The 23,792-nt window shown below is 46.1% G+C and overlaps 1 protein-coding gene across 1 annotated transcript in view; it reads left to right on the top strand.

Moving 5' to 3' along the window:
* LOC102254584 (protein-cysteine N-palmitoyltransferase HHAT) overlaps positions 1–23,792 on the top strand; it is a 110,890-nt gene that overhangs the window by 42,210 nt on the left and 44,888 nt on the right. Inside the window, exon 4 of the mRNA XM_005866244.2 lies at positions 11,343–11,544. Coding sequence (XP_005866306.1) covers positions 11,343–11,544 — 202 coding nt within the window. The remainder of the gene's footprint in view (positions 1–11,342; positions 11,545–23,792) is intronic.

Genomic DNA, 23,792 nt, shown 5'->3' with positions numbered 1-23,792 from the left:
CAACACCGGCTTCATCAGTGTAATAGGTTGGATGTAAGCTCTATGAGGGCAATTTTATGTGCCATCTTCTTGAATGTCTCCAGGGTTCAGCGCCGTACCTGGCACATTATAGGTGCTTAAAAAAATATTTGTTGACCTGAATTGATGGTTAGAAAAGAATGTGGCATTTCTAGTCCATTCTTTATTATTCATGTCATTTCATAAATGTTCACCACAATCCCAGAGGAACACAGACAAATGAAATATCTGGAAAAAGGGAAACTATGATAGGAGGTTTAAATGCCATTTAACAAAGAAAAATCAACCAAAAAAATGAGTTCGCGTGTCACCTCTGACATGCGTGTCATAGGTTCGCCATCACTGTTATAAGTGCTTAAAAAATATTTGTTGACCTGAATAGATGGTTAGAAAAGAATGGGGCATTTCTAGTCCATTCTTTATTATTCATGTCATTTCATAAATGTTCACCACAATCCCAGAGGAACACAGACAAATGAAATATCTGGAAAAAGGGAAACTATGATAGGAGGTTTGGAGCCAGGTCTTCACAGAGGAGGACCAGGATCAACTGGTGAAAATTACAGAAAAGCACATTCTCTCCAGTCTAAATTGTCTCAGAAAGGTAGAAAAGACTGTTTCCAAAACTCAAGAATTCTTTTTAAAAAAAAATATATTTTATTGATTTTTCACAGAGAGGAAGGGAGAGGGATAGAGAGTTAGAAACATCGATGAGAGAGAAACATCGATCAGCTGCCTCCTGCACACTCCCCACTGGAGATGTGCCCGCAACCAAGGTACATGCCCTTGACCAGAATCGAACCTGGGACCCTTGAGTCCGCAGGCCGACGCTCTATCCACTGAGCCAAACCGGTTAGGGCCAAAACTCAAGAATTCTTGGTCACTGAGTATGTTGAGGTGTAGCTGGAAGATTGCTGGTGTGGACAAAGTCCGGGTCACCCATACACAGGTAGCCTTTCACATCCTTTCTATCTCTAGGATCCTTTGTGCCAACAATGGGGGGATTAATTTTCTTGTCCTTGGGACTTTGAGAGGTTATAATAAGATTCCACCAGATTTATTTGAGTGGAAATGCATTGTATTTTTTGCCATCTCATAGTGATTTGGATGTTCTGTTATCTAGAACTGTCATGCTTTTCTGCTACAATGATAATTTAGGTTCACAAAAATGAGTCTGAGGCACTAAAAACTGCTAAAGTACCATCTAAATCAAATGAAACATTGCATAAAGCACCGCGCATGGTGACTGTCACCTCCTAGGGACTCAATAGATATTTTAAGAGCTAAGAAATATTGGATTAAATATTAACTATCTTGAAAATGCAGTACTCCCATCCTCCCACAACCACATCAAAATTACAACTAAACTACCTAATAACCATTATTCTGAACCTCCTGAAATAAAGCTAACTGGAAGTTCTGCAACTAAGGATCTAAAGAAGAAGCCACATCAAGACTGGTAGAAGGGGGAGATGAGAATGGGCTGGTCCTACACCCATGTGTGGTAGATAATAATCTGTAGGGATATCTTGGTTTGGAGGGCCCCTCTGAGGAGCCAGAGGTCCTAGCCCCACACCAGGCTCCTCTGTGAAAATAGCTCATTTCAAATGGTCAACAGCCACATGTGGCTAATGGCTATTACAGTGGTGTAGTATAGAGACTTCCGTTCTCCCAGCAAACTCCTTGCTGAGGACCTGGAACATTGAGAACTGAAGTGACTGAGAGTTGAAGAGCCAGACTCCCAGGAGAGGTCACTTTGGGCAGTACCCTTGAGTCCAGCCTGAGGCCACAGGGGTCTTGTCATAACCGTGATGCAGCAGGAAATCGTCACAGACATGATGATAACCAGATGGGCTTGGAATTTCAGCCCCACAGTTGACCTCTGAGGAATAGATTCTTTGTCCCCTTTGTCTGAGCCATCCCAGCATCCCTCAAGCCCACAGCTGCACTGTAGCATCTCCATGCTCTGCAGCATGGGCAGCCACTCCTCTCTCCTGGAAGGTTCCAGAGACTCTATTTAGAAGAAGAGGGAATGTTCTGGAAGGAGGCTCCTTATTTCTTAGCCTTGGCCATGGAATTGAAAAAGGGTCTGTTTATTGAGCTCTCAAAATAAACTTCCTCATCTGTGCCACCTAAGGTGAAGATGGTAAACACCAAGTCAGTTTCCTTCTGCCCTCTACCTTGTGTTTGGGCACAGGACCCAGATAGATTGCATCCCTCCAGGCCCTTGCCTTCCTCTTCTGGAAAGCTAATGGTGTGGGAGGCCAGACCCGCTGGATTGGTTACTGGGCCTTAGATTTGTGTTCATGCATGTAGCCTGGGCTGGTGAGGCTCTAGGGCGCGTAGGAGCTACAAGGGGATCTCTTGCTCTTTGACCTCCATGTAATCGCTTCTTTCATTTGAACCCCAGCTGCCTCTCTGCTTCCTGAGACTCAAGATATGTCCTCCTTCTGCAGCCACAGGAGCATCTGTAGTGAGCAGGTCTTGATTACCCTGCATCCTCTCTGCCTTTCTAGGAATAAGGCAAAACTCAAGCACGAGACCCCTTCGCCCTTAAAACATCTTTCCTCATCTTGACCCCACTTGAGAGGGAGGCTAAGGAGCAAGTACAATTTCATTCTTGTGGTTCATTCTTCCTCCAGCCCCCTAGGAAGCGACTGCTTCCAGCATGGATCACCATAGCAATACCCAATTCCATGGCTGACATCTTTGGATTTCTATAATTTTATTGCATGAGTGATGGCATTTTTACTCTACAGAAGACGCTGCCTTTCATGATGTACATTGAATGTCATCCTTAGACTGTCTCCGTAAAATGCCACCTCTTAAAATATTAATCTCTAATGCACACTCAAGAGTCCATCCAATTACCACGGGGTCTACTGACTAAGCAGCGTCATCCAGGCGGCTCTCACCGCATTAGGGGGAAAATGCTTACCGGGCATCGTTCCCGCGCACCGGATGATGTTCTCGCTTTGTTTCCGTAAATGTCGCGCTGGCATGGTGGTGCTGGATGCTGCCGGGGATTTATTGCCATTCACATGCAAACCCACGCATGAGCAGTTTTCCCTTCCAGTGCCCAGCCTTCGAAGGTATCATGTCTGAGAGGGACTGCGCCTCCTAATTGTGATGAATGAGAGGCCGTTGAAACAGTTCTATCGAAGCTGATTTGTCAGAGCGCTCATTTCCGCCAGACAGGGAGCAGCCTCATCCTTCCCACCAGCAACCATTTCGCTTTGATTATTTTTTTTTGGAAAATTACTTCAGTGCCCGAGACTTTTGTCTTCTTCCTCCTGAAAATAGTTTTGAATGCAGTGTTTTGCTAGTGGTGCCCACATGATACCCGCTGCCGTTTTCTCCCACTTTTCTCCTTTTCTGGACATTGAACCCCATCGATGGGCACCCCAGATGAGCATGTTTATTACCAACGGGCTGTCACTCTTTAAGCAAGTCCAGAATATCAAAACAGATCAGTTGGGGGTGGAAATTTGCTGATAGGGAAGGACTTGTCAACCTTGAGTCAAGATTCACCTTGGCCTTCCTTCAGATAACCATCTTCTCATGCATTTCATGTTAATTCACGAGTTAGCTTCATGGCAGCAGAAGTGGGGGGCAATAGGCAGCACGAGCTGATGTCTCAGGAGCTTCATGTCCTGCAAATCCAGCTGAGAAGACAGGTCCTTTCTGCTTTAGCGGAAACCAACAGAACAGCACACCATCCGGATCGGCATAACCCTTCAACAACAGTCTTCTTATATCCCAAAGGCTTTCCCCCAGCCCCTGAACTCTTCCCAGTGTTAAACCAAGGCCCAGAGAAGGGAGTGCCGCTGAAAGCTGTGGCCCCGGCTTACCCACCCACCTCCTCTGGGCTCTAAGACACTTGGTGTGTGTGTGTGTTCATTCATTCATGTTGTGTGTGTGTGTGTGTGTTTGTGTGTGTGTGTGTGTTCATTCATTCATGCCCTATAATGGTCCTGATTCCACACCACTTCTCTTGTGGCCAAGATACACGTTGGACTTAGAAGTGACATTTGTGGCAAAGGACGAGGTTTTGTCAAAAACTTAAGCCAGCAAAAGGTCAAAGTCACACACACACCTGTTGGCCTTCCCCTCACCCATATCCCACACACACACACACACACACACACACACACCTGTTGGCCTTCCCCTCACCCATATCTAATATTGATGGGCTTGTCCATGGCTTCATTTGAGGCTTTTAAAATTACCATCACAAGTCTTGAACCTCCCACCTAGGGTGCTTGGATTTTTTAACCATCTAACACTGAACTTTTGCTCTTGGTTAAATCTCTTTTCTTTTGGGTAGTTCTGGCATCGGACCAGCAGTCACGGTTGAGTTGTACTAGTTCACTCTATAGTGAACGCTTTCCTGGCAGCCATAATAAATGGGTAAGAAGATGAGCACCAGCAGGGGTGGCACTGAATTGGATGTGGGTGAAAGGCAGAGATCAGAGGGCAGTACCCGGGAGGAACAGTACCCCTGCTAATAAGAGGCGGGATGTGCCCGGGACGGTTGTAAATTTGATCCCAGTTTGGGATCTACTGATGGAGCAAAGGTGGAGAAATGTGTCGGGAGCAGGGGAGGATCGGACCCTCCCCCAACCCTCTCCCTCTGCTGATGAGATGGAGGGCGGTCACTCACATCGACATCATACATACGCCCGGTTTGCCCTTTTATGTCTGCCTTTTCAGATGCTGCCCCTTTCCATCTGGCCGAGGGCAGCTTATAAATGCTTTTAGCTGCATTCTCTCGGGAGCCAGGTGGGAAGACAGGCAGGCAGCCAGGAAATCTTGGTGGTTATTAAACAGAGGCTTCGAGGACCTTTTTATTAGCGATTAGACTCAGTTCCACAGCACTGAAGAGAATAAACTCCTGCGCTGTCTCTTTTGCTCAGACCCCCAAAGAATCAGTTTTACGGGCTGTTTATTTATAACCCAAAATAGACATGGGCCCGGGAGCCCTGGGGATGGCGAGGCTTCAATGCGCTCTCAAGCAGAAGTGGGTTAGCAACCCCATGGAGGGCAGTCATGGGCACTCCTTTGTGGTGTCCCCTCCCCCTGGGCCTTCCCATCCCCCTTTGTGCCTGGAAGCTAGTTTTGAAGTATGGCGCCTTAAAGCGATGTCTGTTCCTTTCTGTTTGGTGGTGGTGGTGGTGGTGGTTGTATTTTCAGTCTGTAATGTGAGGATGGTAATTCTGCAAAGACTTGTGTATCGCCGAGACGCAAACATTCTTGTCTTGGGCTTTGTGGCTGTTGCTGTTCTAGTGATGAGGACACCTGGGCTGAGCCATTCATTCTCTGCTTTGTAGTGGTTGAACGGGTACACCGGGGTAAGCACTTCCTCTGGCCCTTCCCACACAGCAGTCACCCCTCACAAGCAAAGGACTTGGCCAGGTGACTTTCGTGCTCCATTAATAAGGGAAAACCCGAGTGGAGGAGCCATGGTGAGTGAAGGTGAAATGTTGGTGACGAAGCCCATTGTGGTGGGGCTGCTTCCCCCGACCCACCTGCAAGCCCTTTGCGGGCCCCTCATAGCCAATAGCAGATGTTTGGAGAACAGCTGCCTGCCTTCTGGGTTAAGCATAATCAACTGGCTGACGTGGGTGTCGAATCCATATCTTGGATCTCTTGGCACCAAGCCACCTGGTTCTGATGGTGGCATACTTAAGGCTGATGGTTGTAAGTAAAGAACATCCCTGAGCAAGCAGGCCAGAGGCCTTGGTGCTTTCAAATGCTTATGAAAGATATAGGGATACTAATCGTTATGATAATGGCATTGTGTTTTTTCCTGAATGCAAGCTCACCACTGCCGGCTCATTATTAGAAAGTATGCGAGTGTTAAAATCTCCAAGCTGCTTACACACACACACACACACACACACACACACACAAACACACACAGTCTCATCTGATCTTCACAGCAGGTCATAGCCAAGAAAGTTCTAGTGCTCCCAGAATAGACTCAGTGTGCACACTTAAGTGGACCAGGCTTAACTGACAAGTTCAAGGTTACAGAGCTTGGTAAGTGGCAGAGTATCTATCTCTGTCTCTCAGGCACTGCCCTCCTTCTTGTCCTGAGCTCTGTGGCTGTGGCTGCTCCGGCCGGGTCTAGTGATGAGGACAACGGGGCTGAGCCATTCATGCCATCAGCTTCTTCTGCAGTGAGAAGAGAAAGCTTTTGAAGAGCTAGCGTTTGCTCTACGAAGGTAGAGTGAACCTTTCTCTAGGATGGAAGTTACAGGCTTGAGTTCATCAGCTCAGCACTTCAACCCACTGAGCCACAGGCTTTGTGGAATGAAAAGATTAATTTTTTTTATTTGTTGGCATCTAATCACATGAACTTAGAACTTTAAAGGTAGACTAACTATCGCCTGAGTTTAATCTCTATTTTATAAATTACACAATGTTCTGTTGCCGAATAGGGCATGGTATTTTTAATAGGCAATTTTTCAGAAGTGCGTATAAAACTTACAGCCAGCATCTTTCGGTAAAAGAGCTGAGAGCTAGCCCCCCTCAACATGTGCCCTCTGCTTTGAAGTGGACTTCTCTTAGCCTTCTGAAGATGGTAAAGTCTGCAGTTGCCCGTTAACCAACTGCTGCTTTTTTACTTATTAAAATTTTATTATGGTCTATACTAAACAGGAAGATATTACAAGTAAATTATATTCTTTTCTGTGTGCATCTTTGAAAACTTTTCATAAGTAGATCTGCAGCTCCTGTGGTGAGAACTAGACAGTGGGCCTTTGTCCACTACCGAGAGAATAAGAATCGGGCTGGTGTGTCATCCTGAGCTGGAAGAAAGAGAACTCAACGCGGCCCAAGGCCAGGGCCAAAGCCAGGGTCGCGCCCGGGGAGCCACTGCCCGTGAGAGCGGGCTCCAGGACAGCATGGCCAGCTTTACAAAGACCTCTGAGCAGGAGCCCATCTCAGAGCCCAGGTGAAGCGAGGTGAGGCCAGTGTGATGCAGCCGGAAGTCTTGCCTTTCCCAGCCACTGCGGACTCTAGTCTGTGAAAGGCTAGGACTTTTCAGTTTGGGAATCACTTGAGGTTGGGATTGTTCCAGAGGTGGGGCCACGTGCTTGTGACGTTGCGAGGATAAGTAGGATCACCAAGTGCGGAGAGGTTTCAGGGCCCCTCAAGTGTCTGTGTTCTCTGGGCATCGGTGTCCTCCGAAGTCTCCCCCAATAACTGGGGCAGGACCTTATAATCATCTCTTAGTTCCTAATTGCTCACGATGGGCCTGTGGCAGTGGTGACCTTTATCACAAGTTTAAAAACTGTGGGAGGCTATGAAAAGTAAATGGAAATCATGTCGTTAGATATAGAAATACTGCTGATTAGTAACTACCATGTGTAGATGGGTGCGCACGCGCATGTGCGCACACACACACACACACACACACCCCTCTAGTACTGCCTGAGGAATTTTACACTCGGTTAAAATGACAACCTTAATGAGAAGACATCTTTTGGCGAATAACTGTTCAATCAGTGGCACTAACAGTAGGTTCTCTGGGTTAAATAGAGAGTTGGAATATTCAAAAGAGACTTCATGGGGAGGTGGAGAGAATCAGCTGAATTTGTAGACGGAATAGGAATTGGGAAATCAGAGAGGATGGAGGCGTGAGAACCCCATTTGCTCAGGACCTTAGATTTCATAGGAGAACTACTGGGAAATGAGGGTGGGAAGGTCAGGCAGAGCCGGAGAAGGATGCCAGCCGGTGTTGGCCTCAGCCCTGCCAAGCAGTAGGTACTTGGAGACTGGGCACCTGCAGCCCCACCTGGACTTAGTCCCCGGGACAGCGAAACCCAGGATGTTAGGTGCCCCGTGCTCTCATCTTGAGGAGGTCTGGGATTGGTCCTCGGCAGGGAGTTTGAGGATGCTGTGGCACGCCGGGGAAAAGGGAGCAGAGGCCCCGGAAAAAGGGAGCATGTGGTTTTAAGATGAGTGTACTTACCACATGGATTCTTACCACCCCTGTCCCAACTGCGAGGCATATTCCCGAGTTTGTCGTAGTGGATATGAGGGAAATAGGTATCTTCTCCCTTCACATACACCCGCTCAGCAACAACCCCAACCATCAGCTTCTCATGCCCACTTCCCACACAGTCAGACAGCTGCAGGACGCCAGCCGGGTCGGGGCAGCAGGTGTAAGCTCTGCTCGTGGGGCAGAAGGAGACCCGTTTGTTTAAAAACGGAACGTACACCTCTGGCCTCTGAAACAGAGCTTTTCGGCCCACCCTCCTTTGAAGTCACGAGTGTCTTTCTCCCGAGCAAGATTCCTTCCCTAAAAGGACATTTCTTTAGTTAATAAAATACCAGTGGATGCTTCTGTGGAGACTGCTTTGAAGAGTTGGTTAAACAAGAGGAAAACATCACCAAGAAACGGTCCCACCAAGATCAATGGCTTAATAGCACACGGGCCTCGGGGTGCAGAAGCCAAAACGTCCTAGGTCCAGATTTCACCTCTCCTGGCCAGTGGTTCCTTGCAAGGTGGCTTTAATGATTAGGAATGGTATATACGAGGCACCTGGCTCACAGACATCCAGTAAAGGGCAGACGTTATTAATAGCATCCGCATTTTACCCAGGTTACTCTCCTGTGCGGGGTTTGCTGGGCTTCACCGATTCTGTGAGATGGCTTGACATGAAGAAGTGGCTGCAGCGGGTGCCAGCTTCCCCAAGCAGCGTCTCTACAGGCGGTGACCAGCGAAGCCGGCCAGCGAGGGCGGCCCTGGGCACACCCGCGCTCACACGATCACTGACACGAGAGATCTTTCATTTGTGCTTTGTTGATAAAGTGGCGCTTTCTTCCACGGGGAAATCAATGTCACCGAGCAGTGGATCTCAGAGAGTGGGGCCGCACCGCTGCTTTTCTCAGAGAGAGACATTTCTGTCGTTATGAATCACGGAGCTGACACAAGGCTGGTGGAGTTTGTCAAAAGGAAATAACCTGCTTACTCTCCTCCTGCCACACCTGCTGCCTTCCAGAAGCTAAGCGTGAAGAAGGGAGGTTGATCTTCCAGCCTGGAGACCAGACCCTCCTCTGGTTTCAAACAAGCAGACGCATGTCCTTGGAGACCTGCCACGTCTGAATTTCCACAATGAAAGGAATTCTTGCCGGCTGTCCGCTAGAAGGCAAAGTCACACAGCCATCCTGCCAGGAGACGCCTAAAATAGCTGAGCATGTAGTTCTGGGCGGATGCTTCCTCGTCACAAGCTTGAAAACACGTTCCTTTGGAGTTGGGTCCAATATGAAGGCCCGCTGGTGTGGATGACGGGAGGTTTCTGTGCTGTCCGGGGTTTTCTGACATGCCCGGTGGAGCTCCCTGTAGGATAGTGAGACAGAATGAAAATCTCACCACAAAACAGTTATGTTAGGTGAGAAGAGTATTCGTATTACTATTAACTTGTATAAAACAGGTACCTGCAGTTTCCATAAACAGTAGTCATTCCTCATATGTTTTAAAATCGGTTTGACCACCCCTCTTTTTTTTTTTACATACAGCCTCCTTACAGACAAGACTGACCGCATAAGTCCAGCCAGATGGAGTGTGGTGATGGGCAGCGGTTACGTCCAGTCCAGGCTGAGAATTGTGGTCCTCTGCTGAGAACTCTAGACCAATAATCAAATAGCCTCTAGGGGGCAGCAGAACACCAACTAAAACCACTGTGCTTGGGGCTGTCAGCTTTTCTGGCTCATTGCCCAGCCCTTCCAAGTCCATGGTGCAGCACCCACCCTTCTCCCTTTAGCCTAGAAAAACTCATCCTGTAGGCCTTGCCAGGGTGGGGACCTTTGCTGTTAAGCTTTCCTTGCCCCACTTGCCTCCACTCCAGAGACCCCCTTCTCCGCGCTCTGAAACCCTCCTGGTCTACCTTATATCATAGCACCCTGTTTCCGCGTTTGCTATTGTTTCACCATGAGCTACACCTGTCCTGTTGGCAGGACCATTGTCTTATGTCGCTGTGTTTCCCATGATGCCAGGACTGCCCTGGAGGCCTAGCTAAATATTTGACAGCAGATGGAGGATCCCTTAACCTGTAGCGAATGCTTGGGTACATATTTGCTAATTTGATTGTCAAGATGGTCTTGTTTTTGCACAGGAGAAAGTATTTGCGTTGCTTCACTTATTTCTGAAATGGCTACATTCTCCCATGCGTTCTGGTTTGTTCCAGACTGGGGTGTAAAATAGAGGGTTTTCAAAATAAACCCAGAGGTGTGATGGAAAACATTACCGTTGGTGCCATAGATGCAGGTTGGCTCTGCTCCTTCCTGGCCGTCTGCCTTGGGCAAGTTAGCTTCTCAGCCTCAGTTTTCTCACCCATAAAACGGGGCTATCTAAGCTGATCATGTAATTTATTATCTAAACTGGAGCATATTTGAGAGTAAAGGAGGACATTTTTAAATCATTGCGATCATACAGTCTCTTGAAATATTTTTTTATTGACTGAGGAATGGCTTTTATTTTTATACTTTGGCTTTCTTATAAAATTGTCCTATTAAAAAATGATTTTCAAAATGAAATTTGGCACAAAAATTAATATACAGACAGGACAGATTGTAAAGGGTGTGTACCTAGCTCTGCAGGCCCTGCCAACCCATGGTGTGCATCTTGTCCAGCTCCAGAAGGAAATCCTGATCGCAGAACACGGACCCGCTTCTGTGCAGCCAGAGGGCTGTCTCGGCAGTAGAGAATGTACCCCGGGAAGGCTGTGCATTTGGGGTGATAATTTGGCTGCCTCTGAGCACAGAGCTCTTCTCCTCACTTGCGAATTCACTCCTGCCTCCGGGCAACTTGCCTGGAAAGCTGAGGAACCGGCCTTGGCACCCCTCTTCTGCACGGGCTCCTGCTGTTTCAGCAATTGTGCTTAAATACTGGGTTTACCATAAACTTCATAGTCTGAGCTGTAAAGGACACGCCTGCCTGCCTTGAATGTTGGTGTCCCCAAGTAGCCAGAGCCTCACTGCCATTCCTGTGGTTGGCTTTCCAGGTTGGACACATCCCTTGTAGAAACAAAGTCCATTACTCCTCACCCGGCCTCTTGTAAGTGCCGTTTGCTATGGTAACGAGAGCTCTTTGACCGTGTGTGCATTTAACCTAGAGCCCCGCAGGGCCGAGGCCTATGTGTTTGCCAGCTCCTTGCACGATGGGAGAATTCGAGGAGTGCTCCGTGGCCTCCTGGAATAGGGGCGGGTCTGCTCACGGTGAGTGTCATCGTGTGATAGAAGAGTCAGGCCAGGGGACCGGGTGTATTGCAGGGCCAGCCCTTTGCATGGCTCCTAACAGCCTCTTCTTCCTCTAGGTATGTGTACATTCCAGTGGGCGGGTCCCAACACGGCCTGCTGGGGACACTGTTTTCCACGGCGATGACTTTTGCATTTGTGAGCTACTGGCATGGTGGGCACGACTACCTCTGGTGCTGGGCAGCGCTCAACTGGCTGGGAGTCACGGTGGAGAATGGAGTCCGGAGGCTGGTGGAGACCCCGTGCATCCAGGACAGCCTGGTGAGCAGGAGCCTGGCTCGTGGCAGGGACAGCTGAGCCGGGACCAGGGTTTGGGAGGGAGGGTGGTCATCAGATCCAGGGCCTCATGAGCCATGCTTGCTAGATGGGTTCAGAGCCTCTGTGCCTAGAGGCAGGGCAATTTAGTATAAAGAGTCTAATGGTAGCTATTTAAAAAATGTAATGTTTTAACCACAAGAGCAATACATGTTTATTGTATAAAGTTAGAACATGTAGACAAGAATAGAAGAGAAAAAAGGGCTCAACAGAAAACACTATTAATCCCCATTCTTCCAAATATTTTGCTGTGTACACACACACACATACATTGAAAACAAATGCTGTTATTCCAGAGATATGGTTTTATCAGGACCACCTTTCTATGTCATCAAATCCATTTCTAACAACCCTTTTTAATGGCTCCACTAAATTTTACCATTGAATGTGCTATAATTTATTTAGTCTTCTATTATTAATAATCATATTGTTCTAATTTTTTGCACTTATCAATTGCATTGAGGTGAATATCATAACCAGGATGATTTCTTGTATGTAAAATTGCTACATTAATGGTTTTCTCACCTTTAAGGTTTGCCATGCATACTGTTTAACTCCTTGGTTCCCAACGTGGGCACATGCCCCACAGGAAGGCAATTTGATTTTTAAGGGGGGCAATTCGAGAAGGAGTTATTAACAGTGAATATTTTGCATTTCTTATGGTTCTAGGGGCCTCATATACGATATATAAATACATATTGTGACATATTTATGCATTTCAGTTCTCTATTATATGTTTTAAAACTTTATTTGCTATATTTTCATATCACTCCATATTATTATTTTTTTTAAACAATTTCTTAGTGATTTCTTCCTCAGTACTTCAGCTGTCCTTTCGTTCAATTATTTTTCTCTTTCATGGATGCCATGTTCTTTGGAATCTTGTTTAGACCAAGTTAATGTCCTTTTAGGCTTCCTCCATGTGAAGAGGAGTTCACTTTTTGAATAATAAGAATTATATGTCATGGGGGGCGGGCATCAGGATTTTAGAGATGCCTAGGTGGGGCATGGCCAAAAAAAGATTGGGAACCACTGGTTTAACTCTTCCTTAGCTGCCAAAATGTGTCGAGTTACCTCCCTACCACCAGTGTGTGAGGATGCCCTCACCAGCACAGAGCCGTACTGGTGTTTTACTCTTTGCTAATTTGATAGTTACCGTTCTAGCAGCATAAAAAAGCTAAGATTTAAGACACATTCCAACTCCAGAGGAAAATGATTTGGAAAATAAATGAAGCACTTTGCTTTGCACATTTTAAGTGTTTTTAAACCATGAGTGAACGTTTTAGAATGGAAATATGACAGAGGATGTATTAGAAGCTTGTAGGAAATCATCGGGTCTGCATATGCAGCAATATTCTGATAACCCTGAGAAAAAGCAGCTAAGAAGAAAAATGCTGGCATTAGTGTTACAGTAGGCAACAAAACACAAGAAATTTAGTGCGCAGTGAGTAATGTGGCTAAATTCCATCCGTAGAGGCAAGTAAAGCAAATACATTTTTAAAAAACCAACACTACCAAAATAGAACCCATTCGAGTGTTTTTCTATTTAGCTAGCCCTTGTACAAGTGGATAGTTATTCCAATAAAAATCGGGTACAAAGTACATGGCAACATAACACAGCTGAAGGAATTTAAATATGCTCATACATGTTTAAAGATAAGTATTTTATTCAGTAGTATCACCCAGCAATCAGCGGAAAAGAAATGTCAGTTAATTCTAATGGAAAATGACATTTCAGTGAAAGGCATGGCTATACCACACAAAGGAAAAGCCATAAAAGGTGGCATCATAGAGGTTTCCATCTTCATCCTGAAATCTGAGCGGTCTTCCCCGAGGCCTGAAACCCAGTCATCACCTGTGAAAGCCCGAGAATTCCTTCCAGCCCAGGATGAAGCCCTGTCACAGCCTCACGTTCCTTCACGGGAGGGCGAACATTAACCTTGAACTTAATGCTACGCAGTGCTCTGTGGACTTTGAGCTATGGCTTATGCTATGAATATATTTTAAAAACCTGACATGCTGAGGAGTAACCCAAACTGTGCCATGCAGCCCGTGGCTTGTTCATTTGGTTAAAAAAAGGAATGAAGTCAGAACGCTCACAGGAGAAGCACTCGAATGTCCGTGGCTTGTTCATTTGGTTAAAAAAAGGAATGAAGTCAGTGAGAACGCTCACAGGAGAAGCACTCGAATGTCCACTCTGTCCCATCACGGCTCACGCAAGGACCCTCTTGTGTTTACCAGTTTCTGTCCACAGCTCAGGCACCTATGGACAGAGTACTTTTTGAATATATGCTTTTGGTGAGATACATGCCTTTGCATATTGCAAATATGCTGTTTAGTTTGCATGCTTGTTGAGCAAGAACATATCTCATAAAGCCTATTTTTTTTTTCGGCTGTCTTATCCTGACCGCCTGGTAGTTGATTGTGGGTGTTTAGACTGGAACCTCCTTGAGTACAAGGTCAGGGTCCCATCACTATTTATATCCCCAGCGGTTAGCTCGGGGTCTGTGTTAGCCTCAGTGTTAAGTCAACGCACAATTAATGCTGCTACTTGTCCCCCAAGGACTCTCCCTCATGACTCGGTATCGTATGCAGTTCGGCCCAGATTCTGTTTCCTTCAGAAAAACACGGCTGGCTTTCCGAAGGTCCACCCCCCCTTTTGAAAAAACGGTTTCCTCACTGAGTTGCCCTCTTGCCCTCTCTTTTCATGAATCCATTTCCTATTCTTTTGTCAAAAACTAAATAAAGACTCAATGCCTCTTTGGCACCCGCTTTCATCTGACTGGAGTCGCCCCAATTGACCTGGTGATGTTTTTACAATGTGAGTTCACTCCCCACGCCCCTCACACACTCTTCCCCTGGCATTCATCCTGCGTCTGTCTTTTAAATATAGATAGACATATATCTGAATAGCAAGGATTATCATTCCTTCTTTTCCATATCTTCTTCTTCAACCTCAAAGCTTTGTCTGGGGCACACAGTACAATAGGTTTCTATTTCTTGGTGTTGATAGAATGACAGCTGAACACTCACCCTGAGACTGGTCAGAGCTGAGTCTTATAAACAGCAAGCCCTCTGAGGTCCTAGGAGAGCTGTTTGATCAAACTTCCTGCCATAATGGAAATGTCCATTGTATTGTCGAACGCATTAGTCACTAGCCACAGTCAGCACTTGAGTAACTAATTTTTAAATCTGTTTTCATTCATTTAAATCTAAGCAGTCCCCATGTGGCTAGCAACTTCCATTTTGAGCAGCCAAGTTCTAGAACATACTCCTTTTCTAGAAAAAATTAAAAGAATGTAGAGTGTTTGCTATAATCTAGAATGATCTTCATTAATGTGTGGTACCTCATATATCCGACTGGTTACTGATTCTCTCCACTCGAATATCTCAGAGCTATCTCTGACTTCGCCTGTGTAGCACTGAACTCATGTGCCCTTATCTCTCAGTATTCCACCCAGCTCCTCCCCCTCAAGTATTCTCTGTTTCTGCAAATGGCACATCCTCGGTCTAGTTACTTAGGTCCCAAACCATCAAGGTATCCTTTCTGTGCCCCTGTCCCAGTTCTTCCTGTGTGTACTTACATTCTGCCTCCTCAGTAAAGATGATTACTATTATTATTATTATTATTTGCTTGTTTTCATTTCCACTGAGTCATCCTAATACAACTGTTCTCATTTCTTGCCAGGTCTACCATGTAGCGTCTAACTAGTCTCCCTGCTTCCACTTTTGCCTTTTTCTTATACTTTTAAAAAATATATATTTTATTGATTTTTTACAGACAGGAAGGGAGAGGGATAGAGAGTTAGAAACATCAATGAGAGAGAAACATCGATCAGCTGCCTCCTGCACACCTCCTACTGGTGATGTGACCGCAACCAAGGTACATGTCCTTGACCGGAATCAAACCTGGGACCCTTCAGTCCGAAGGACGACGCTCTATCCTCCCAGCCAAACCGGTTAGGGCCATTTTGCCTTTTTCAATTCATTATCCTCACTGTGCTGAGTGATGCTTCTCAATAAAATCCCAACCATGTTGTTGTCCTTCTTAAAATCCTTAGTGGCATCCCGTTTTCTTAGGACCAACTACCCAATATTTAAGATAGCCTATGTGAGGCCTTGCCTGATCTTGACCTTGCTACCTCTCCTCATCCTCTCTGCCCCTCCTCCTCACACTCTGTTCTTCCACCTGGTCACTTACATGCCTGGCCCCTCCAGCCTCAGCTCCCACATGCAGGCTCTTCCATCTCCTAGGATGCTCTCTCTTCTTCTCCTCCACCCATATTCATCCTCCAGATTTCAGCTTGAACGATGCCTTGCATGGGTCCCCTTCACTGACCCTCTTAAGTCAATCAGGTCTCATTTAATAACTCGTGTGGGCACCTCGTATGTCTCTTCTGCTATACTTATCATAGGTGCAGTGAAATAATTTTATGGAATAACCTGTTTAATCCTTAGCTCCATCACTGAACCGTAAACCTCATGAGATCAGAGACCTGCATTCTTGACACCACATTGCCGGGCACAGAGTAGGCATGCAGTAAATCTTTGTTGAATGAATGAATGATACTTTCTGACTTCCGTGAGGGGAGTCAAGAGGAAGTCAGCTTACGCAGCAGCATGAAGAATAAGGTGAGGCTTGTTAAGCATTATACAGGGTGTTTATTTTATTTTCTAGCAGGGTAGATACTAATTGGTCTAGTTATGACAAAATGCTATTTTAATGCTGAGTGCACAGAATACATAAGGGGAAGAGAGGGGTAGGGAGGAATGAGCCCTCCCTGTACCCTGCTGCTTTGTGAGAGGGGGGATTATTGCTTGTGACTCACCGAGGCAGAGCTGTAGGAAGCTGACACAAGGCGTTTTCATAAAGCACCAGGCTGGTGGACAAAGAGAGGAGTTACTGATCAGGCAACATGCTTTCTCTCTATACAAGCGCTCTCCCAGGGAGCCAGAATCTGTGTTCAGCCTTGAAATGTTTTTATTTTAATAAGTGGAAATATTTTGAAGCATCAGTAGGGTGACTCACCTTCTCGCCAGTTCTCAATCTGATCTCTCCTTTGAAGGAGGACACCTTCAGGCTGCTTGCCAGTCATTCCAACACAAAGGAGAGTCTACATCTCCAGCCATTCACCCACCCACCCCCATTTCCATTTCATTGAATGACACAAATGCCCTCCTCCCACTCCCCTCCCCCCTCTTCGTTGCCCCAAGAGTGCCCTGCTAAGCTGATTTATATTCTCTCCGAAGCAGTAAAGTTTCTATTTATAGACTTAATTGAGGAAGCGCGCCTCCAGTGAAAATCACGGAGGGTCCGTCTGATGCTTCTGGGAGGGACCTGATGCCTTGGTGTGTCAGAAGGAACCCAAAGACCATGGCGCTATGGCGACGTTCATTTAGTTTATCCGATGTATTGAACAGTTTGATGTTGAAAATGTAGGTGCAGAAATCCCAAGAGTTTGAGCAATCAGTCACTTTAAAAGGATAATTGATTGTAAAATCACCAGCACTATCCAACCAATGGATACTTAGATCCCCACAGAGAAGAAAACGTATGACCAGTGAATCGCGCAGGCTCCTAACTCACCAACTGGCAAGATGCACATGTTCGTCGGCCTGATTAGAAAACCCTTTCACTAGGGGTCAGTGATCACAGCCCCAACTCACTCGCTGGAGAAATACAAGGCTAACTGTGCCGAGAAGAGCTGTTCTGCTTGGCCATGGCCCGTGATCTACTCCTCCGCTACTTAGATTCATTTCCACAAATGGAGATCAGGCGCTCAGTGTAGAGGAGCCAATTTCTCCTGACCGGAACCTGTCCCAGACTGAGCTCACTTAGCCAGTCAGCCTGTCCTTCACTTCTTTATTTGCTCATTCATGAAAAATAAATTTCAGCGCCCTACGTGGGAGACAACTTGCAGAGCACCGGAGAGCTCTGAGCGAAAAGCGTGATGCCTCCCTCCTGATTCCTTCTCTGCTTCCTCTCCAGTGCTTCAACGTAGGTAGCGTGCTGAGCTGTCAGGGCCCAGCTGTAGGGTCTATTATTACCACTTTCCCTACCTGAGTGAAGTGTCTTGCCTGGCCTCCTGTCAGGATGGTCATCTTTACAGTGGCTGCTTTGGATTAAAGAGGCAATAAAACGGTGGGACACACACTTTGTCTATGAAGACCTAAATGATCTCTATAAAAAATGGACTTGTCTCCATAAACATCAAAAATAATGGCTGGCCTAGTCTGCCCAGGCATTGCTCAGAGGAAAGGTCCAGGCGAGAGACAGACATTGGGGAGAATGTAGATGATATTTGGAGCCATGGGAATGTTTGAGGGGAGAGAGAGAGAGAGCGAGAGAGAGAGAGAGAGAGAGAGAGAGAGAGAGAGAGGAGGAGGAGGGGAGGGGAGGGCTGCGAGTCATCTTCCTTGTCCCCCAGGGGTTGATGATCTAGCTGGAGAGGCGAGATGTGCGTAGCTCAGTTGAGGGCCCGTGTGAGGCATGATGTGCAAAGACCAGATGAGTCACGGAGGCAGCTGGTGTTCGGGAGGCGGGCGGTCCGTGTGAGCTAACCTTTAGGAATGGCTTCAAGGGCTGGGGCTCGAGTAGGACGCTGAAGAATTGAGAGTGGGATTTGGACAGGTGAGTAGAGAGGAGAAGGTGGGCATTACAGGCCAGGGGGGCAGCACACACAGCCTGAGGTCAGGAGAGAGAAGCCAGAGGCTCAGGCCAGGAGGCTGACCTAACAGACAGGGCAGTGGAGGAAAGGAGATTAGAGAGGCCAAGTGGTCTCCCATTTAAAGGGATCTGAATGCCACATTTAGAAATACACAAATGCAAGCTGTTTAACCAAACAGGGGAACATCAAATTAAGGTATTAATCCCACACCTCCAATTAGCCTGTGTGGCAGCTTGTTAGCATCCCCTGGGCCCCTGGATCAGAAAAAAGCAGTGTGTGTGTTTATGAACAGTGTGTTCCTTGTGGGGATGACGGCCCGCTGGGGCCCCCTCTGTTGTCTCCCACTCATTAACGATGCAGGAAACATTGCGCGATTCGCTGGTCATACATTTTCTTCTCTGTGAGGATCTGAGCCCGAGCCTTAACCCCTCTGGTCTGAGAGGTAGAATTATTCTACAAAGAATTCCACCGCTTAGTTAAATATGTTTAATATGGCAAAAGCATTTTCAAAGGTTCTTTTTAACTTTCTGTTACTGAGTCTACTATCTGACAGGCTTTGAAAGAGAGTCCATTTTCAGATATTAATGGATTGACCAGCCGGGTCTGGCAACCCTTGGACTTCTGCTGCCTTTCCAGTCCCTCCCAGGTTAGCCCCGAGCAAGGCAGGGGTCAGGGTCTTGTCTTTGCTGGGGGAAAATGCTAAGCCAAAGATGAGAGCCATGGCTTGAATGTAAATGCTTAAGACTGGCTTTCCTAGGTGGCGGGCGGGGTTAGATTCTTTACCTGAGCGTCCCTGGTTTCTGCGTCTACAGCCCAGATATGTGGTGGTTGCTCTAACCTCAGTCTAGTGCAGTGATGGCGAACCTTTTGAGCTCAGCGTGTCAGCATTTTGAAAAACCCTAACTTAACTCTGGTGCTGTGTCACATATAGAAATTTGTTGATATTTGCAACCATAGTAAAACAAAGACTTATATTTTTTATATTTATTTTATATATTTAAATGCCATTTAACAAAGAAAAATCAACCAAAAAAATGAGTTCGCGTGTCACCTCTGACACGCGTGTCATAGGTTCACCATCACTGCTCTAGTGCCAAGCAGCTTTCCACTGGTGAACTTGGGGAAAAGCAAAATCTCATCATGTGTAGGTTGAAGATTTGGATGTGTGTTTCCAAATCTGGGTCTCTTTTTTGCCCAGAACATCTAAGTTGCCCATCGGAAGTAGCAGAGCTTGGGTTTCCAGTGTTATTATCAATGAAAGGATGAGATAGCCCCTTCTTCCCAAGATAATGCACACATGCTTAGTGTAAAACGTTTTTACATACATATTTATTTACAACATTTGTGTGTATTATGTATATAAGAGGTAGCGTGTGAATATATGTATGTGTATATGCGTGTGTGTGTGTTCATTTTTTTTAAAGCTCTGAGAAGTCAAAAATGAGCAGGACTTCCAAAATATCTCACATTCCTCCCAAGACCTAGAAATAAACGCAGCTTAAAAAGGCATATTGAGCAGCTGCCGGCCTGGTTTGAGACGAACTGGGTTGGTTTCAATGCACTTGTGATTGCCGGCATTTATTGAGACACACAGTTTAAGGTGGCTCTTGCTTCTTCCTTTGGTGTCAACCCTGTCGCCCACCCAATACCATGTCGCCCTCCCAATACCAAGTGCTGCCACAGCCGCTGTCTGTCCCGAGGGTGGCAGGAAGGCAGCTGCTATGAAGGGTGCAGGGCACCTATCAAGCCGACTCCGTGCTGTTCAGAGTGATGCTGCTGAAATAATTTCATTGCGAGGAAAGATGAAAACGAAGAGTAAAGAATAACAGATATAATGAAGTTTTATTTTTATTTAAAAACGCATACAAGCCCAGGAAAGTGTGTGAAAGGTTGTGCACTAAAACGTTAATGGCGGTTAACTCTTACTGGTGGGATTACTTGTCATATGTGTTTTCTTGGTTTCTGCCCATGTATTTGTCCAGCCTTTTCCTACAGTGACTACTATGTATCGTCTAATTAAAGGTTCTTGAGAGAAAAGAGGACAGATGGACTTACCCTCAGGGGGCTTTGCTCGGCTGACCCTGATGCTTGACTGATGCTAGAATTGAAGGTTACAGTTGTCTTTCTCAGGAGCAAGGCCCGTGGAATGACTCTTCTGAAAAGTGGTCCACGTGCAGTGGGCATGTTCACCAACGCCGTGACCCCACGATCTCACGTGCTTTCAATCGTAGCTTTGTCGTTATCCCTGTTTGACAGTGAGAAAACACTGAAACGCAGAAAGCTTAGGAAATGTATGTTCCTGGTGCGAAAGTCACATCTTAGCACAAGGCTTCATTTTGATGAATAAGCAGGAGAGCACCCTCCATCCTTCACTCCCGTGTTCTTCCCCCAGCAGCAACGACGTTCCGTTCCCTCGTTTCTGATATTTACTTCTGTCTTTCTAAATAGAGTCTATAATTTATTTATTATTGTAAATATTAACTGCTTTCTACATGAGGTTTTAGCATCTTAGACCTACTCCCCCTAATATAATAAGATCTCTGTGTGTTTTTTTTGGTTAATTTCAGTGTCTACATTATTATCACTGTGTTAAGTGCGGCTCACTGCCAAGCCTGTTAATATGCTATAATTGCTTTTCCTTTCTTAGTCGACTGTTTTACCTCCCTCAGATTAAGGATTGCCTGGCCTCCTTTGTCTGATTAGTAGTTTACTGTCACCACTTCTTCCCAACAAAAGTGAAAAATCCTCAGAATAGTATTCTCCAGGTGGTCAGACATATCTGGAATCTGTCAGCTCTTTTCTTTTCCTGGAGAATCTCTCTTGAAGCCCTCCCCCCTCTCTCCTCCTTTCCCATCTGGTTCATTTCTCTTCGGACCTGCTGGATGGGCAAAGAGAGAGACAGGTGTTGGGTAATTACTGAGCACTGTTACTGTACCTGTTGCCCCTCAGTTTAGAGTCTCTCTGATGTGCTTATGAAAAAACCCTTCATCTTGGGGGTGGAGAAAGAGGGAAACCCAGGGTCTATGTGCTCAGTACCTGGATGTTTAACCAGCCTCCCTGGTCTTCTCTGACATGGTGTGCTGTTGCCACCTGTGGCATGTGGTTCTTCTAAAGGCTGGGCCTTCTGGGGATCTGGCATGTGAATGACTCTCTGCATTGGCATCTAGTATTCAGGTAGCTCAGCTCTGCTAATTCCTTCATCTGCTTTCTAATTTATAAAAATGGGTTGGCTTTGCTCACCTGCTCTTTGCTTCTCTCCTGTTTCTTGTCTGTGGATTTCTGCCATTTCACATCTTTCCTTTCATTTTAACGGGGTTATTGAAGGAAACAGAGATGACTCATCTACTCTATTTAACTGGACCTTACTAGAAGAGTTCTCTGTGCTTCAGTTGGTGGATCATTTCGCAATGACTTACCTTTTGGATTTTTAAATATCAAGTTTGTTCAAAAAGTAGGCCTTGCCTTAAGCTGCTGTTTTTATTTTTGAACAGCATATAGCTGAGGCCACAGCTGTCACGTCCTCGGCTTATTTAATAGTCCCAAGGGACCTCAGTGCTGCCTGGAGAGGGAGACCCCAGTGCCAGGAGCAGCCATAACTTGGTTCTGATAGTCATCTGGCTTCCATCTCCTCACCCATTGGCCTTGACTCTTTATACTCCAGGGAGGTGGCCAGGGTCGAAGGTCATTTAGTGGAAAGTTTCCTAGATTTCCTTTTTTTTATTACTTTATTCCTTTTTAATTGATGAAATAATTCATGACCATATGCTCCTGAAAAAAACCCCCACAAAACAAAACAGAGCCTGGTCATAGTGGTGCAGTTGGTTGAGCATTGTCCTGTGCCCCAAAAAGTCGCTGATTTCAGTTCTTGGTTGGGGCACATGCCTGGATTTTAGGTTCAACCCAGTCGAAGGTAACTGATCAATGTATTTCTCTCCCTCTTTCTCTCTCTCTCTCTCCCCTTTCTCTCTCTAAGCATGTCCTCAGGTAAGACACCCATCCCCCCAAACAAGCTACACCTTGCTCAGTTTCCTCCCACAAGAGGTAACCATTGTTTATTAGATTGTAGTATAGCTTCCTACACCTTCACTACTCTGTGTGTGCATGGGTGTGCTTTAAGAAATACATAAATACTGTAACATTTGTACTTTTTTAGACTCCTCATGGTATGCTTTGAAGAAGTTTCTATATTAGTGTATGTAGATCTGCATAATTGGACACGGTACGGCTATATTATAATTTGTTTAGCCGCTCTTCTACTGTTGAGAATTTAGGCTGCTTTTAGTGTTTTACTTCTGCAAATGCATCCTCAGTGAAGATGCCTGCTCCTGCCTCCTTGTTCATACGTGTAAGTGTTCCTTTAGGGCAGGTACTGAACACAGATAGAAGAGAGCAGGGGTTGGTGAACCATGAGCCAGAGCTGGTCTGTTGCCTGTTTTTCTATGGCCTGCAACTAAGAGTCATCTTTACATTTTAAAATTGTTTTTGTTCAATGGTCTATATTGTCCCCAGTGAACTGAAGGATCACCTTTCATGTATAGTAAATATCCAAATATACATGAGTTCACTTTGAGGTTCTAGTCTGTCACATTGTTCTAGTTGATTATTTGTATTTTACTAGTAGGCACTACTTTCTGTTAGTAAGATGGTATCATCTGCATATCTTAAGTTACTGATATATCTTCCACCAATTTTCACTCCTCCTTTCTCTGAGTCTAGCCCAGTTTTCTGAAAGAATGTGCTCTCTGTACAGATTAAACAAATAGGGATATAAAATGCGCCCTTGTCTGTCACCTTTGCCTGTAGGAACCATGGCGTCTCTCCATCTTCTGCCCTGACAGTGGCTTCCTGTCCACAGCCTCTGCTGTTTTATCTAAGCCGGACACTGAGCTACAGAGCAGGTGACTTGCCCATCCACGCGAAACTGGCTCTGCCTCCATCACTGTAGGCATTTGCTTCTCTCTCAGGAGCACGCATTGCTTGGGTCTCAGTAGCAAACAGAGGTCAGAGCCCCACAGAGAAGAAAACGTATGACCAGTTAATCGCGCAGAGGTTAACTTCATGGACCAGATCTTTTTTGAAGCTCCTTAAAAGGAGGAATGGAGCATTGCTTTCTGAGCGCCTTCTGGGTCCCCTTGGCATGGATACAGGAGGAGATGAAACATGTAGGAAGCCAGGAGGTTGTGTCACTTATTTGGGGAAAGGGAGGGACAGGTGTTGGATAATTACTGAGCACACAGTACGCATGGGTCTTGGGTGATGCCGAGTAGAGAAGAGGCCGCCCCGTCCTTCAGGAATTTACCATACTGGCCGGAACATGAGGGCGACAGTAACTGGTGAAACGTGCACTTCTAAATGGAAATGACCCAAGTGCCCTGAGAAAGCAATCTGAGAGAAGCAGTGCCTGGCAGTTTGGTCCAGATGGGATGGGGGCCTGGATGACTTTGGAGTCTGAGTCCTCCCACCCTGAGGGTCTCCCTCTGGCTGCCCTTCCCTTTCACAAGTCTCTGGTTTCATCTTCATGGCCTT

The sequence above is a fragment of the Myotis brandtii genome, unplaced genomic scaffold, assembly GCF_000412655.1.
Source record: "Myotis brandtii unplaced genomic scaffold, ASM41265v1 scaffold2254, whole genome shotgun sequence".
Lineage (NCBI taxonomy): Eukaryota > Metazoa > Chordata > Mammalia > Chiroptera > Vespertilionidae > Myotis > Myotis brandtii.
Note: the sequence above shows the minus strand (reverse complement) of the source record. Positions and strands in the feature narration are given on the sequence as shown.